Genomic DNA, 18,123 nt, shown 5'->3' on the forward strand with positions numbered 1-18,123 from the left:
TTGTTAAGTAAATCAGCATCTAAATTATATGATAAGAAAATTCCAAATATAATGTAAATAATAAACATTTTAATTTGTTTTCAAAAATTAAAACTTAACTTAGTAATTTTATTTATTTTTTAAATTCTTGCTTTTTATAATTTTGTTTTAAGATATTTTATCAATTTTTATTTCTAACCTACAAAAAGGGAAAGGAAAAACGAATCCCTCTTATCGCCTCTTTCTATTCTATCTGACTTCGCGCCATCCACCGCCGGGGGACTCTTTCACTAAAGATGATACCGAGGCAATTGCGAACAATCTTCACCGGCGCCGCCGTCATCCTCGGCGGCATTTGCACTCTCAACTTGGCTTCTTTTCTCACTATTCAAACCCTTCGTCTTACTGCTGAAGCCAAACGGGTAATTCTAAACTAAATGTGTATGTTGGAATGAAAGAAGATTCGTAAATTCTGAACCATTTCTTTGATACTATTCTATTGGGTTTTTTGATTTCTCTGCAGAGAAAGATTGCATTGCCCTGTAAAGCTTGTAGAGGAAAAGGATTCTATATATGCAAATTATGCCGAGGAAATGCTGTCATTCAGTGGTCGCCATTGTCTGATCCTATTGCCATGAACCCCTGCGTGTGCCCTACTTGTGAGGGAAACAGGTTATACTTTGACCCCTTTTCATTTGCCCAGGCCTAAATTAATGGCATTTGCATTCTTTTTTATTTACTTAGTAGATTCTCTGTTCATGTCAATTCTTATCCAGATTCTCATGTGGATTATGAAAGTGATGCTGAACCCTAATTATATTTGTGTGTGTTTAGTTTGTTGAGAAAAAGTGAAGAAGGGATAACTCGTCTTAAGTTGAATCAAAACAATCGCTTTAAAAAGTTGAGATTTTAACGCTCTCTCTAATTTGTCCTGTATTGAAATTGACAGATTATAAGCAAAAAAGGGTAATTGGTAAAATTTTGCCTATTTCTGTGAAAGTTTTTGGCTGGGCTTATATTCCATTGGTTTATGTTTTCTGCTGGTGATGTGTTTTTTCACTACTGTTGTTTATTTGCTGCATCATTTGATATTGCAGGGTACAACGTTGCCTAAATTGCCTAGGTAAAGGATATGAAGTATGATTGAACTATGACGTTGACAACAAGTGTGAATTGGCCTATATGTTTCTCAGAAAGTAAGTGATTTATCTTTGTGTTGAATTGGTTATTTGCAGAGTTTTCACTTGATAATAGTAATCTATGGGATCATATAGCTTTTTGTATAATTGTATCGGCTATCATATTAGCAAGAGCACTCTATATCTGATGCTTTTAATCGTCAGTGTATGCTTAGCAATTTTGGGAGGGATTTTAGCAAGATTGCTGTAATTTATGCTTTTGTATAGTTGTATTTGGTCTTCATTTTAGCGAGAAGACTGTATAGTTTGTTGGCAAAGTTGTTCAGTGTACTTGTCACAGATATTAAGCATCAGAAAGTTCTCTTAGTTGTTAAAATTCATTAAGGGGTCTGAAAATGTCGAGGACTTTGTGTACAGAAAAGAAACATCTAGGAGTCAAGTGAACTCTGCTGCACATGGATAGAGCACCAGTGAAACTGCTACTGGACATGTTGTGAGAATATGGCTGTTCTCTAAAACTATCAAAATTAGTGATCTAAATTCATTAACAATTCTATGACTTGTACGATAATTCAACCAACTATGAGTATTACACTCGTATAATCTTATAACCTTATGTAATAGATCTCGATCTTTCTTTATCTAGGCTCTTGGATGTGGCTTACTTTTGCTGCCTGGTTGTTTCTCGTTCGCCAGATAGCCATTAATTCATTATGTTGGCCATCGTAGGATGGCCAATGGTCAAGAAAGGCCACGGTATGAGTTTGATAAATTATTTAGAGGGAATGAGTTCAATCCATAATGACCACTTACCTAGGATTTAATTTCATATGAGTTTCCTTGATTGCAAATGTTGTAGGGTTGGTTGACCCTTGAGATTAAGTCGAAGTGCATGCAAGGTAGCCTCAAAACTCACATATACGAAAAACAAAGAAGATAAACCGTCATGTCCTTTTCACAATTGTAACCTAGCGGTTATAACTTTTTCTTCATTTTTTATCATTATTGGGATATTGTTGATCTGTTTGTAAGGCTCTGGAGTTAATTGATATAATTGCTGGTATGTGTTGTGGGCTTGTGGGGGGCTTGTGGCCTTGTGGGTAACTTGTGAATGCATACAACTAGGATATCTTTGTATACATTTCTGATTCTCCTTTTATTCTTTTTTGGTGTTTTCAGTTTATTTTCTACCCATTGATTGGTGTTTCTTAGCTTTTGGGGTTGGCTTGTAACCTTAAAAGTCTCAGTATGCCAAAGGAGAGGAGACCGTTCTGTGTCTCATCATAGATTAAAATTGTACTCATTTACATGCAGCTTGGTTGGTAGGTGGTAGCATTAATCTGCAAGGACTTTAGAAGCCAAAGTAACTGTAATAGAATGGAAAGGACCCAGATACCCTGACTGCTTTTTTCATAAATTAAAAAGAAAAAGAAAAAGGTTGCTCCAATAAGCAACAATGACAACAAGGGACATTCGATATCATTTTACCTGTTGGTGATGGTTTGTCCACTCTCAGTTTTGGTTCTTTTAAGTTCTTCGATGTAAAATTGATCTGAAGTCTAGCAGGTCTTTTAGAATCCCTGGATTCAAAGGAGTAGAGGACAATTGAACTCTAGAAGACAATAGACTTTGGGGTCTGGAAACTGGATTTTTCTTCGCAGGGAATGAGAAAACTCTTTTTCAGCACGATCATTTCTTACATTGACAATGAAAAAAAAACATTTGATTTTGCTGCTTTGGCACCTTTAAGTGGGGAGGAGTATAAATGAAAACCATTTTCCTGATGCTACCAATAGCTACTTTATCGAGTTTCGGCTGATTGCCTTGAATATTGAACAATGAATATAATAGCAGATGTTTGGTTTCAAGACTGAAGTTGTGAAGTTTAGGACATTGTGAACTCCTGATACCTTCGGCATAAGAAGTTAGTAAGACATAAAATTAATGTGTTTTAGTTGTTAGATCTACAAACTCATTGGACCAAACAATAAGTGGAGTACAAAACTCCATGCTTTTCAATTCCCTACTCCACAACTCATTGACTCAAATACTCTCGGAGGGCTTGTTTAAGTTGTTCGGATCCATTGTCTTCATGATCTGTGATTATTTTATGCTTTAGCTGGAAAGATACATCTCCTTTTATCTTTAACTTATTGCATGTTTTGAAAAAACACCAATAGGTTAATTTTGAGAGTACTGCAGACATCAGTGAAAATGTCTATAGGAGACGACCAGTTTGACTCGAAACATACCAACTAAACTGCCCCCTCCAACACCATTCCAGGTATAAATTCCATCAGAAATCAGCAAAAGCTCGTTAAGCATATATTTTTGCAGAACATCCACACTTGGTTTGCTTCATAAGTGTTAATATCACTATTTTGTTTGTTTTTAATTTGTTCCGTGGGTAAAATATTAGTCTGACAAACTTGAAACATGTGATGGAAGGGAAGGTTGGTTGTTGTTTTGTAGAAAGAAAGAAGGTAGGTTGTTGAAGGTAGAAAAACATGAAAAATGATCTGTCTGTTACATTGAAACCGAAATATGGTGATTGATGGAACATTTAAGATAATAATATTAATTTAGAAAAGGGTAAGTACTTTTTTCTTCTTCTTTTTTTTTTTTTCTTTTGTTGAGTTTACAACAATACATGTGCTTGATCTCTTATGTTATAAAATGTACATTATTCTTGAAATCTTGACGATTTTAAGGGGCACATTTTAAAACTTTAGAAATTGAATGCATTTATTATAAATTAAAAAAAAAAAAAAAAAAAAAAACATCAGAAGGCTGGCAAAAGTGATGTGTGAACTTCTAAGATGAAGATGCTTTCTTGTATATGTGAATTTTTGGTTTATGATATGGTCCAAAAAAGAAATATATATCCCAAAGATCATTGCTTCAAGCTTCATTTTGCTACTATATCATCTTTAATCTTCCTTTATTCTTTTTCTCTCCAACTACCTTGTTAGGTTTTTGTCTAATGTCATCTTTCCAACTATACAATGAAAAGTAGACATAGATTGCCTTAGAGAATAAGAGGATAAAATAACTATTGATTTGAAGGCGTGAAATTGTTATATTTGCAATTGTCTTTAATTTTAATTCATTTTAAGTTTAGATGTTGGATTAAAATATTGAGTATATATATATATGTTTAAATTAATATAGTTGTTGATTTAAAGGAGTCCAATATTAAAACACCTTAATGGTGTTTGTTTTACTTTGTCAAAAGTACTTTTTTGTTCTTTTGAGGAATAATTCTTTGTCAAATAGTTTAAAAACCAAATTTCCATTAAAATATGAAAAGTTAAGAATTTCAATCTATGGAGAATGATTCTTTAATTGAAAATGACACAAAGCAACATGTAAAAGCAATTTGTTTATCCTTTCACAAATGATTAAGATGGTGTATATTCTCATCAACAACCATATTGTAAAATTGTATTCAATTCAATGTGTTTCTTTAGCACATGATATTTTCTAAAAAGTTCAATGATAGTGACCCTATTCTATTTCTATGTAATAATATTAGTTCAATGGTAAAAATAAAATCTTACTTTTTTTTTAATTTATTTTTTTCTACAGAAAATTCGATTATGAATTATAAAAAACTCAGTCATGTTGATACTGAATGTCCTCATTGATGTCGCAAAACATGTAAACTTTTTCTTTCAAAGAAGTAAGTGTGAACTCCAAGGAGTAAGGTAAGAAAAGCTCTCATGTGTAAGAGCACTTTGTTTTGGATTAGTTGACTGCAAGCAGTATCAGAGTAACTATATTCGAACAAATATTAAACCCAGGAATGCAATAGCGAAATTTTAGAAAACCTACACAGCCACAGGATTGAAAAATAGAAAACAATAGCTTCGAACATAACTTGCAAAATAAGAACTCGTAAGAAGAGAAGACTGAGTCGTGTATCATGTTCCCTTTAAGATGTTCCGCGATTCTACCAGTGTGCAAGCAGTTCAAAAATTGTTTGTTCCAATCAGATCCGCATTGGAAGTTGATTAAAATGCTATTACTCTTTTTATTTGGCTTGGAAAACGAAAGCAAAGTTGATCGAAAAAAAAAACATGTTATGAACGGAGAGAAAAACCAAAAAGAAAAAGAAGAGAAGTGTATCCTTATTTTTGAATTCAAATAAAATCTTCCATCAACAAGCAAGATTTTTTAGGGAAATATGAAAGTAAAGTATGTCCTTGTTATTCTAAAAGTTAGGGTTAAACAACCAACATTTTTGGTCTTTCTTTGTTCATGTAGAAAGTTAAATTCATACTCAATACAAAATCTATTATGGTAATTATAGATAAAACTTGTTGGATATATCTAATTTAAAAAGTCAAGTTTTGTGGTCAAATAATCCATTATTCATTTGCTTCATTGCCACCTAGATTTTCAAATTAAGGTTGCTTTGACCTTTTTAGTCTTCTAATAAAGTTTGGTCAAACTTAACTCTATTCCATTTTAAAAGCTTTAGACTTTTTTTTTGTTACAACTTAATTTTAAATTTAGAAATTGCTTTGTTGTTTCTTTCTATTGCCCTCTTTTGTTTCCTACTTAAATTACTTTTTACGTCAATTTCCTCCGTGCTAAGTTCGTGTGAAAATTTCTTTTAAGAATTTTTTCGTGTTTGTTGAATAAGAAACCAATCATCAATATAGAAAATATAGTTCAATAACTAAAATATTTTCTTTATTACTAAACTAACTTTTGTTGGATTCAAAATTACTTCCAGTACGGTACTTACAATTCAAACTTGGTTTAATGTTTGGTTTTGTACTTTAAACGTGTTTTTTGGTACGAGTTACTGTAACTATATTACAAACTTACAAATTCTAAAAGTGATTGTAAGCATTCTAAAAACCACTCCAAATGTATTTGCATCGTGTTCATCACCATCTTCTAATAAGGCATTTTCTAGAGTAGAACCCACAATAAGAAATGGGTTCGAAGTCCGATTATGAAATTCTTGGAAAAAGATGATATATCAAAATATAACTATGATATCAAAATTAGGAACCAACTAGCTCAATGGATAGATTAGGAATATATAAACAAAAAGGTAATTGGATCTAAAAATGTAATTGCATTATAAGACCACAAATGTACACATCAAGGAAGTTTAAATTGACATAACATGAAACCTATTAGTTTGAAAGCATATCGAGGAGCAACAACATTTTATAGGTTATCTAATTACAACAACGAAAAAAATCACTTTATGTCTTAAACATATCCACTGAACATATGAGCTACTTTCAAATATAATATAATGAACCAAAGTATTCAAAATACTACAATCTATCTACGATTAATCATGATAAATATTATGTGTCTATCCATATTATGATAGATATATATGTATTATAGTCTGTCGTAGATAGAATGTGATATTTTGCTATATTTATAGATATTTCTATAAGTTTTACCATATCGAATTCTATCAAACTTCAAACTTAAGATGACTTAAGCATCGACTGAGGCTGAAAGACACTACAAACAGGTGAGTAGCTCTTTCTTACGAGTGACCATGATCTTACCCTTTTATCAACTTAAACATTGCTAACTCATTTCGATTAGACAAACTTGTTCACAACTCAATTGACTTATGACATTCGACGAAATATATATTTATTTTGAATTGTGTAAAAAAAAGTTTAGAAATAAAAAGTTTAGTTTTTTTTTTCTATTATGTATTATATCTCTTAAAAAAAAGATTATTTTTGAGTGTGGGAACATAAGCGTACGATGAAAGAAGAATGAGAAAGCTCATCTAAACAAGCTATTCTTGGGACCTTGGCGACTTGAAACCGTAATTTTATTTTTAAAAAGATATATATATATATATATATATATATATATATATATAATTTTTCGTCGTAAAGCTCAAATTTTTTCTTATTGGGAAATTTTATTGATGAATTTTTTAAGAAAAGGTTTAATGGGATTTTGTAGAATCCAACCGAAAATTACAATCCTCACACTTAAATATCAAATATAAACAAAAATAATAAGGAAAGGCAGAGGCAAATTACAGAAGGCAGTGAAGAATTTTTGTGATAGACAAATTTCTCTCAAATCCCAAGGTCAGTGAAATCTCTTCCTCTTTGCTTCTTCGATTTTTTTCATCGTTTTCTGGGTTCAATTTGTTTCCTTCTTTTACAACCCAGATCAAATTTGCAATGATCCTTAATGTTTACAGTTTCCTTTTTTGTTTCTTGGTTCATCAAAACTCTAATTTTCTGCTTCTTGGGTCAATTTCGATTCCTGACTTGCTATTTGGTTGCTTAGAAAAACAAAAGAAACGTTGAGAAATAATGGGTATTGAATATATTTGTTGATTGTTCTTGTTGTACTAGAGACATTTCGAAATTGAAAGCTAAAACTATGCTACTTTTACTTCTATCAAGTTTATCTTTTAATGTCTACTCTCTGTTTTAATCGTCTTGTAATCAAGGAGCTTTTGAGATTTTGTGATTGTATTTTCGTTTCCGTTTCAGCATTTTTCTTAGCAATCCAATATCTTATGAATGCGAATTCGAAGTCGGTTTGGTCCGATGTTAGTAATGAAGATAGTTTTGGTTAGTTGATGAACAAGCGATTGAAGAAGAAAATACCAAATGGGTTTTTATTTTGTTGTTGTATTCTCGTTAAATAATCCAGATTTGAGAGACGATTGTGTCTTTAAGCTAATTATATTTATTCAAACGTTCAAGATTTCAATTTCCAATTTTACGTTCTTGGGGTTTGTTTTGTTTTTATTTTCTTAATGCTTCGTTACATATGAAATACTCTCTTATATTTTGTTCTTTCTCGTTCCTAGTGTTTCCTTTATTTCGTGTTTTGATATGGGATCTAATCAACTATATACATTATCCATACGAAAGAAATTCTAAAAATCTGTTTTGTGGCATTTGATCATTTTGAGTAATTCATTGCCTACTGAAAGCGTTGTTCTATATTGTTTGTTAGGTGCCTCTACTTATTTAGGCAGCATTTTGTATTGTGATTCTCAAGTTGTTCTTTTTTTTTGGCTGTTTTTCCTTGAAATAAGCAGATAGTTTGCTCTCGTAATTGGTACGCATATCATCAAACATGCGATTCAGGAAAGGCAGTAAAGTGGAAGTGTTGAGCAAAAAGGAGGTGCCCTCAGGTTCCTGGCGTTCTGCTGAGATTATGTCTGGAAGTGGTCACTATTATACTGTTAGATATGACAAATTTGAGGATGGTAGTAATCAAACTGTTGTGGAGAGGGTATCGCGTAAAGCAATTAGGCCTTGTCCACCTTCTCAGGAAATTTTAGAGAATTGGATTCCTGGCGATGTTGTGGAGGTATTTAATGACCGTTCTTGGAAAATGGCCACGGTTTCTGAGGTTTTGGGGAAGAACAACTATGTGGTCAGGTTACTTGGATCTTCTTGTGAGTTTAAGGTCAGCAAGTTCGACATTCGGGCAAGAAGATCTTCACAAGATGACAGATGGGTTTTGATGCACAAGGTAGGAAGCATTGATTACTTTTCAATTATAACTGTTTTGGTTGTTAAAATATCAGATGTTAAGAAGTGTAAAATTTTAGAGGCTAGAATTAATTATATACTATCTTAGTTTTACTTTTCAGCTTGAGTTTGCTGGCTTTGCTGCTGATGAATTAAGCTAGTGCTTAAGTTTTGTTTTTGAAAAAGTTGTATAATATTTAATGCAGTGTAGCTTGTCTTTTTTGAGGTTTGAGAATTATGTTTAGATGAGTTTTGCTTTCATTTAAATTTCACTAAAATGGAAGCATGTATATCAATGTTGTTCGACTGAGGTTCCCTAATGGCTATAATGAGACTATGAGAGAGATTAAAGGCAACATTTTTTTGTTTCCTTCATGGTATGTCATCTCACTGTTTTTTTTCTCCAACGTTGTTTCTGCATACAGATGTCTGGCAATCATGGTGATGATAGCAAGGAAGATGAGAAGGCAAGCACTAGATTTTATGGTCTGAGCTCCCAAGTTCAGAAATGCCAAAATGTTCCTAATTTAATAACCTGGAAAAGGGGACCAAACAATGACTATTCTCAAGCTGAAACAATGGGTAGAGCTGGCTTGAAATGTAGAATATTGAAGAAAAAGCGAAGGTCTCATGAGGTGGTTGGAGGCAATCCATCCATGTTGCACGAGCATGTAAAATCACTTGTTATCCAAAGAGGTATGCTTGGGGGAACATCTGGAGGTGTTTTTTCGGATGGAGCCAAAATTTGTGAAGTGAATGGCGATATGAAGAAACAAATGGGTGTGGGTTACCATTCATTTGAAGAGAACGTTGAACTAAATGATGCTGATAGAGCTACATGCTCAGTTGGTAGTTGCAGCATGTCTAACAGTGACGACCGTGGGTTACCTTGTCATGTTACTATTGGGCGTAATGAAGATACAGATGGTTCTACAAGTGATGCTGAATCTTTTTGTCCTTCGGGATATGGAATAGACGATTTTCTTCTATCCAGAGAAAAGCCATTGGAAGCTGAAGTCCATAGGTTAGAGTTACATGCCTATCGATGCACTATGGAGGCTTTATATGCTTCAGGTCCTTTAAGTTGGGAAAAAGAACTTTTGCTTACTGATCTACGCCTGTCTCTCCATATATCAAACGACGAGCATTTGATGGAAATAAAAAACCTAGTTTCTGCAAGCATTTCAAGTAGATGACAAGTAAAATGCACTTCTCCTCTTCAGGTTTTAAAATTTTTCTGTAGAATACAATAATGATTCTTGTGAATGGCTCCCTCTAATTGTAAAAAGCAATATGAGAATGATCTTTTTTCTCTTTTATTTTATTTTATAATAGCTAGTGGTATAATTTTATAGTGTACAAACAGCTTTATGAAATTGAAATTATCTTAGCTCCTGAAAGTGTTGTGCACTTCTTTTTGTCCATGAATCCATACTATTGTGGATGTTCAATTTAATATCGCTCATGTTCAACAATGTTTGGGGCATAGTTCTAGGAAAACAGTATCGTAACTGAGCTTTGCTAGTTGTTTTGGATAAACTTCGGATGGAATCATTTCTTCACCTTTTTCACATAACCTTTTGCAGAGTCTATCCTGTGATAGCTTTATCATCAGTGTACCACTTGGAACTCTGAGAAATCTCATTTGAGAACATTGTTGATGCATTTGTTCCAGAGTTGAAGTTGGGGGCTTTTGCGTGCCACACTTCTACATGTGTGAATAAGATTCTCTATTCTCTTTGCATGTACAATATGAAATATTTATCTACATTTTTTGGGAAGATGCATTGATTTCATTTTATATGGGTTATAGCATCAATTCAATTAGGACATGCTTGAGCCTGACATCCTTCTCCCTGTTGAGGATTCGACTCATCTTCATGTCTGGGGCTGTTCAAGCTCATTTCTCAGTGGTTGAAACTTGAAAGGTTGTACTTGGAACCTTTATATCATTCTTTTACATATGTCAAATTTTCACAGGAAACCAGACAATGACGTGATTTTCAATTGTTTCATGTATTATACTTCAAAATCCATTGAAGCTTGCTGCTTGTTTCTGTCTCCAGAAGATTGTCATGATAAAATCTATAAAAAAAAGAAAGAAAAGAAAGAGAGAGAGAGAGGCAGCCTCGAAGCATTTAATTTGAAAGGTCTTGATGTTTCATTTGGATATTGTATTGTAGGAGATCTGTTCCTTCAGTGTAAAAGCATTGAACGTTCTGACCGAGAAAAAGGGCATAGTTGTTTCCCTAAGGAAATTTGTTCTGAAGGAACGGCACCTCTAGAATCTAGACTATTAACATTTTTGTTAGTTTAGTGGTCCTGGAAAGTGGGAACTTCAATTTCCCTATAGCTGTTCTATTTTGAAATTGCCTATTTGGAAGATTTTTTTCGGCAGAAAAACACAAGGTTCTGTACATCTTTTGTAAGTATTAAAACTCTTTATCTGCTAGGTTTCTAGGATCTCTGCAGATAACATTGTTTCACTGACCCTCTCTTGACATTGCCGATGCCAACTGTCAATAGTTTACATAAGGGGCTCATGTACAGTATTATAAGTCGAGGCATTGTGATTGTGCCTAATAAGTTAAACTTGTGAAATGCTTGTCTTCTATCTTCTTACTACTCAGGTGGTTACTTAATGAACTCTGCAGTTTTCAGTGGATTATAGCTCTACTTGATGTAGCATCAGTTTATATGTACACATAATGATTCAGCCATACATCTTCTACAAACATCTGCTAAAGGAGATTGAAAACTGACAATGTTTAGGCATATTTTATGATGCCATCCTCAGGTTTTTTTGAGACAACTCCACATCCATGTTCACTCTTATATGTACACCACTAGTTATGGAGCTATCAATTACAATAATTGGATCTGTTTTTCTTCGATGAACATATTGACTAAAAAGTCAGAAACTCAGGAGAGTGAGTTTTCCACTATAGTAAATTTGTATAGTGTAGAATTCAATAATGGCAAGACAACCTGGCATATATTGTACATGATCTAGGTAACATAAAGTAGAATCTATGAACTCTGTTTATTCCTCCTTATCCGTTGCATGTTATGTTACTTTCAGTGTAAAATGAAGGTTAATTTCAAAAGGCTTGATAGTACTCTTTCGTGCATCCTGCAGACATATCAAACTAGAGATGTGTATAGTTCCAGCTCGGCGTTATAGCCAGCGTGGAAGTTGTCTCAAAGCTGTGGGTGGATTTCCCCTCATGCTCCTCAATTGCTTGCAGTTGCATAAGAAGTGAGCATTGCTCTCTAACTATCATGCTTATGTTGAATATTTGAATCCAAACAAGCCTCATCTCATCATTAGTTTATTTGTTTTACTTTCTTTTTAATAGTCGGTGCAGATCATGGCTACTTTAAATAAATTAGTAGAACCACTGTTTAGAAGGGAATTGCAAGTACAAATAACATTAATTTGTTTATACTTCTTTACAGATGCCATCAACCACAATGATTTTTCTTCTTTCTTTCTTCTTCTTCTCTCTCTCCTTTGGCTTTAATGTCCATGCATTTCTCCATTTTCTTGTTCCATCTTTACTTGAGTTGAAGTAAGACCTTAGCAAGGAAGATTCAGAATCTTGACTAGATTTTACTCCATGGCTATTCTTTTAGGAAGAGCATTGTAGTAGCTGTTTGCTGTTTTTGTTAGGCATAGTACAAGAATAGAGCACTTGTTTCTCAATTATTTTGCTTTGTTTCAAAATTTGCCTTCATGAAAACAAAAAACAAACAGGGTATTTTGGCATTGATTGGTACAGATGGGGCAGAGCTTCCTGTTTTTCTTGCTATTTATGTACTGAATTGATCTGATACAGTTTGTCGAGTAATTATTAGATAAATTCTGGTTGAGGTAAAGTCATGCAAGTTACACTTATCTGGTTTATTGTTTGAACTCAAAAAACTTCTGGAGTTTCCATATGATCTGTTTGTTTGGAATGAAGTACTCAGAAGTAAGTTGAAATATGGTTTCATTTTCTGAATATTTAAAATTTGATTTTGCTCTATATATGTTGTCTCTCTTCTATTTTATCCTTTTAACTTTTGGTGCTACTTTTAATCCTTACCATTAAACATTACCTTTAATCCTTTTCATAGAAGTGAGAATCCATATATGTCATATGAAAGTTTTATATTATATCCCATATTTCAATAACCTGGAGTAAATTCAAGGACAATAACTAAATGGGTAGTTTAGACATAAAAAAGAAAAGATCAAAACAATATCCTAAACCTATTGAAAACATTTTGATGGTATAAAAGATTTATGAAACATTTAATGTTTGAAGTAGGTGACATTTAGATATTGAATATGAAGAACCACAATGCCTAACCATCCAACAAGATAGTAATAACCCCACTAAGTTTTGTTGGGTCAGCAGGTCTAGTCTAATCTAATCAATGCATTGTTTGTAACAGTATTATCTTACAACCAAGTCTATTATGCCACTATAAGAAAGTCGTACTTTTGAACTCAAGCTTTTGCTGTTTAATTACTGATGTCCTCTCCTTCAAAAACAGCTTTTTAGTGTAAAGGCTCTTCAACCTCAATGATAAATGCTTCCTCCATTAATGGTTCAATAAATCCCATTGCTGGAGAGTTTTGTTTGTATATTCTTTAACCCCTCTCCCCAATAAGTTACTTCCATTACTAAAGAAGAGTAAACAGATTGATCTATTTTACTCACTTCAACAGATTCAATAACTTTCCGCAGTCTTTTGCACTGCACTCTCATGTGGTGTTTGACGACGATCTAAAGTTCTTGCTGTTTTATTTCGACTTGGATAAATGTAACACCCGAATCTAGAAATGGTACATGAATGAATCTATATATCACATTCGAACGAGAGAAATCTTAAAATTATGAAAGTGTGGTTAAGAAAGAATTAAAAGTTGCAATCTATATCAACAAGGTATACCTTCCTTTTCAATGTCTCAATAATGAAAACTCCAAAGTTAAGTGTGCGCTCAGTTTAGAATAATCTTATGTTGGGTGATTTGATGGTAATTTTCTTAGGAAGCATCTAAGTAAAGATAAAGCATGTTGAAAGGACTCATGGTTCATGAGTATAATCTTCACTCTTAGAAGCAGTTCAAGATAAACAAGGATATTTTGACTCTTGAATGCGGAGTGTAATACACGAAGGAAACGTAAGTAAAAGTCTCCTTTTTCTCTGATTGGTATGTGAACTGTAACATTTAGAATGTATGTATTGATGAAAGTTTGAGGGAGTAACGAGTGAAAAATGAGTAGGAATAATGATTGGCACATGGGAGTTTGGTAAGTTATAGTTAAAACCACATCTTTTCATGAGAATGGAAAAGAGAAGAAATGATTGTAGTTGAAAAACGAGTTTCTGTTTAGAAACAGGGGAATGGGAGGGTATTTGCCAAAAAGCTTAGCTGTAGGGTTATGCAGGTGGAACTGTCATCCAATTAACAAACAAAGCTCAAAGTTTTGGCAATGGAGGAATGAGCAGTGCATTTATGTGGCTCCACGAAATCCTCTCTTATTGTCTCGTTTGCACTTCTTCATCATTGCTATTCCCATGTGGTTTTGCCTCCTCACCACAACTTTACACACAACACAAAAGTGCTTCTCTTCTATTTTCAATTCTATATTCATCTTCATTTCACTGATTTTGTTTATGCTAATTTATCACCACCACCTTTTTTTGTTTTGTAAGATCTTGAATTCAGTGATTTGTTCTTGAAAAATGTTTGAATATCGTTGAAGTTTGTTGAATTATATTCGTTGTACTTTCAATATATGATAAATTTAGTCCTTACTTTTAGTTTATCGTTGATCTTCACTATACATTTTGAAAAGGTATTCACATATTGTATTTTTTTTGTTTGTTTGAAATTTTTATTGTTATTTGACTAATTTCGGTAAAATCTAACTCCAAGAGACTAAATTCGGGATTTACTAGACTGCGAATTCAAAATATATGGATTAAAATGGAATAAATTTCAAACGGTAGGGATTAAAATGATATTTTTAACAAAAAAAAAATTTGAAATATCATTTTAGTTCATGTACTTTAGGTTTCATTTTTTTGTCTATATTTATAATAAACTTCATAATGATCGTGTTGTTAGTTCAGCTAACTTTTTTGAAAAACATTTAATTGTATTAGCCTTGGTATGAATTTACAAGGACGAAAAGGAAAGTATATTGTTTAAGTGAGTTACTATAGATATTGATGGGTATTAAATGGAATGATATATTGGTTTGTGAAAATAATAATAATAATGATAATGTTAATGGGTCATTAGTACAGCTAATTAATTAAATTGTAATATAATCCTAATTTGAATAGTGATTTGTTATGAAAATTGACATTTTAATTGTTGATCTAATATTAATTGATTTGTTGTGAGAAGATGATTGTTTTGATGGCCAATAAATATGAGAGGATCTTGTGTGGTACAATTATCTTAATTTAAGGATTTGTTGTGGAAAATGATGTTTCAATTTATGGGCTTAGATCTTGTTTTGCAAAAAGAGGAAAATATATCTTTTTAGTCCCTACATTTTAAATATAATTTTTATTTAGTCCCTAAATCTTGAAATGTCTATTAAACTTAATTATAGTAGTTTTCCCATTACTAATAAAGTTTCTCAAATCCTTAAAGTATATTTTGAATTAATTAGCTAAAAATTTCACGATAAAGGTCAAAAATTAACATTAATAAACGAACGGTTATAAATTTAAACCGTAAATTTGTAATAAAAATCAAATGGTGATTCAAAACGATGTACGATCAAGAAATGTATATAAAATGATTACTTAAATGTAAGTTTCATGATAATAGGAGGGTCAATTTGGTACAACCTATATTGTATTCTATCTTGTTTTAATAATTTATTATGGAAAGTGACATTTTAATTGGAAGGAAAATTATTGTCTAAAAATATTAATTGTCTTTTTATATCTAATATGTTCTTTAATTTAATTTAATTTAATTTAATTTAGGTGGGTTTGCTAATGGAAAATGACATTTTTATCAATCATTTTAAATCAAGTGATGTATTATATTAAAAGATGATTAGTATTTTAGATTTCTTAATAAATTAAATTGTGAGTGTCTATTTTCATGCAAAAAAGTAATTATTATTAGAGGTCATTTTGATCATCCAGTTGTGTAATAATAATAATGTATGATGAGATCTTAATTTCAATGATTTATTAATGAAAATGATGTTTTTAATTAAATTGTTCCTAATCAAGTGATTTATATTATTGAGTGAAATTAAATCATTGTTTGTGATGTTCTTAAATATATGATTGTCCTCTCTCTTGAAATGTATTAAAGAGCAACATTTTGGTGTGCTAACAACTCTAAGAAGAAAAATTAGAGACAAGATTATATATATATATATATATATATATACTCCTTAATTTTGTTATTTTTTTTAAAAAATACTTCTATTGCTTATTGAAAATTGTTTCAAAAAATATAAATCATTGTTGGATGAAATTGAGCCAAGTTTGTTGGTGACTTGGAATATTGGTTCGGTGATGATGTTCGAGTATCAATTTACGTTCTAGGGTTGTTATTGACCCACCAATTTAGGTCACATAAATTTTCGTCGTAACGTATTTAAGGGTTTCTACTTCAATTTGTAATTTTGAAATCTTAACAAATAAAAGTGAAAGAGTAAATTTAATAACTCTTAGAAAATAATAATATAAATCAGCCTTAACATAAAGTTTGTATTATTAACAACGTCGAGGCAAAAAACATAATTTATCGACCCAAAACATACCGTAAGAAAAAAGAATATCAAAGTTGTTAATATGGACATAACCGCGATCATATAGAATGAATCACTATTTGTTAAATCTTTTGACAATTAATGCACAAGTTTCATAAATGAGATGGTTGTGTTTTTGGAATTGTAGGAATTAATAAGAAACTAAGTAACAATCCCATGAAGCTATGTTTGCATATGAAACAAACTTAAATCCCATGAACCAATGTCTTCATATTAAAACAAACAACTCTAAATACTCATAAAGGCTTATTCTTTTCTCTCTTTTCATGAGCAAAGACAAAGAATTTTGAGCTCTCAGACAAACACAAATTTCAAAATATATATATATATATGTATATAATAAAGCGAACCAAAATATTTACAAAATATAGCAGAATATCATAGTCTATCTATGAATATAGACTGCGATAGACCAAGATACACAAGTAGTAGTCTATTATGATCTATCACAAATAGAATATTGTGATATTTTGGTAAATTTTGTCATTAGAATAATTTTCCTTTTAATCGTCATTCTTTGAACTTTTAGTTCAATTTTAATCTTTATACTTTCAATAAATTTTAAATTTTGTCTCTAAAAAGTTAACTTTTGCGAAAATCGAATAAATGATAAGAAAATTGTCAAAAACAACAAATTTAATAAAATGTTTACAAAACATAACAAAATTTCACATTCTATCAATAATAGATATTGACAGACATTGATATATATATATATATATATATATATATATATATATATGCTTCTATCATTGACGATAATTGAAATTTATCATAATCTACCATCAATATAGAATCTAAAATTTTACTATATTTTATAAACATTTTAGTTTAATTTATGAAATTTTGTTAAAATGTCCCTAAATAATAACTCTTATTCTATTTTAACCCTTTATAATTTAGAAGGTGAAATTGAATTAGGTGTTGCCATTAAATTTTGATATTGTTTAATAATGAGTGAGATTTGCATTAATTTCCAAGTAAATAGAGCTGTCTTTCTCTAATCAAGGCCAGCTAGGCATAAAACCAGCTCATTTCCTTTGATTTCAAGTGTAAAAATTTAAAAATTTAAAAATTTAAAAATTTAAAAATTTAAAACAAAAATTAAAATTATATTTTTTTAAAAAAAATGGTAAATTAGCCAATAAAATATGGAATATTAGAATGTTGATTTTGTCATGTAGTGAAGAAGGAGGAGACAAAGGCTTTGATATTAATGTGAAAGCATGCCAATTGAGACAAACCCATGAGTGAGGGAGAAGCCTTTGTAATAATTAATTAAAAAAATCAAAGTACATCACATTTTATTAATTAATTAATTAATTAATTAATTAAAGTCTTTATTATAAGGTTATAAAGACATGAAATGAAAATGATATTAATTACTTGATCATCATCATCATCATAATATATATATATATATATCATATCCATAAATATTTAAGAAGTGAAGGGGGGAAAGAAATTAAATATATGAAAGTGTGTATGTATGAATTATTATCCAAATCACTTGCCATGTGATAATAATGGTTTTTGTTTCTCTTTTAGCACAAATTTCAAAATCAGTATAGTGATATGATAAGGAAGAATAATCTTTCTAAAAAGAGAGAATAATATGAATATGGCTTAGAGGGAATGAAAATAATTAAGGCCACAAGGTGGGGGGTTTACTATATTGATTATTAGAACCTCACATGC

At 31.3% G+C, this 18,123-nt stretch overlaps 2 protein-coding genes across 10 annotated transcripts; both read left to right on the forward strand.

Moving 5' to 3' along the window:
- Positions 1–189: 189 nt before the first annotated feature.
- On the forward strand, positions 190–3,898 carry LOC103497424 (uncharacterized). Of its 6 annotated transcripts, none has more exons than XR_539404.3 (4): positions 190–401; positions 503–651; positions 1,077–1,175; positions 3,299–3,898. XR_539404.3 is itself a non-coding variant. In XM_008459617.3 (3 exons), exons 1-3 carry the CDS (start codon positions 276–278, stop codon positions 1,120–1,122), a joined length of 321 nt encoding a protein of 106 aa, XP_008457839.1. In that variant the 5' UTR covers positions 190–275; the 3' UTR covers positions 1,123–1,759. The 6 variants fall into 6 exon arrangements, 1 of the variants encoding a protein (XP_008457839.1); XR_001763182.2 differs by lacking the exon at positions 3,299–3,898 and adding an exon at positions 2,298–2,805; XR_539406.3 differs by lacking the exon at positions 3,299–3,898 and adding an exon at positions 2,433–2,805.
- Positions 3,899–6,869: 2,971 nt separating this feature from the next.
- LOC103497445 (uncharacterized) lies at positions 6,870–10,627 on the forward strand. 4 transcript variants are annotated; one of them, XR_007821027.1, is made up of 5 exons: positions 7,031–7,210; positions 8,182–8,621; positions 9,046–9,843; positions 10,207–10,334; positions 10,434–10,627. XR_007821027.1 is itself a non-coding variant. In XM_051084844.1 (4 exons), the coding sequence occupies exons 2-3, from the start codon at positions 8,220–8,222 to the stop codon at positions 9,814–9,816; spliced, it is 1,173 nt and encodes a 390-aa protein (XP_050940801.1). In that variant the 5' UTR covers positions 7,031–7,210; positions 8,182–8,219; the 3' UTR covers positions 9,817–9,843; positions 10,207–10,627. The 4 variants fall into 4 exon arrangements, 3 of the variants coding, with proteins under 3 accessions (XP_008457864.1, XP_050940801.1, XP_050940802.1); XM_051084844.1 differs by having other exon boundaries at positions 10,207–10,627; XM_051084845.1 differs by having other exon boundaries at positions 9,046–9,819; positions 10,207–10,627.
- Positions 10,628–18,123: the final 7,496 nt, after the last annotated feature.

This window comes from Cucumis melo, chromosome 5 (genome assembly GCF_025177605.1).
Source record: "Cucumis melo cultivar AY chromosome 5, USDA_Cmelo_AY_1.0, whole genome shotgun sequence".
NCBI lineage: Eukaryota > Viridiplantae > Streptophyta > Magnoliopsida > Cucurbitales > Cucurbitaceae > Cucumis > Cucumis melo.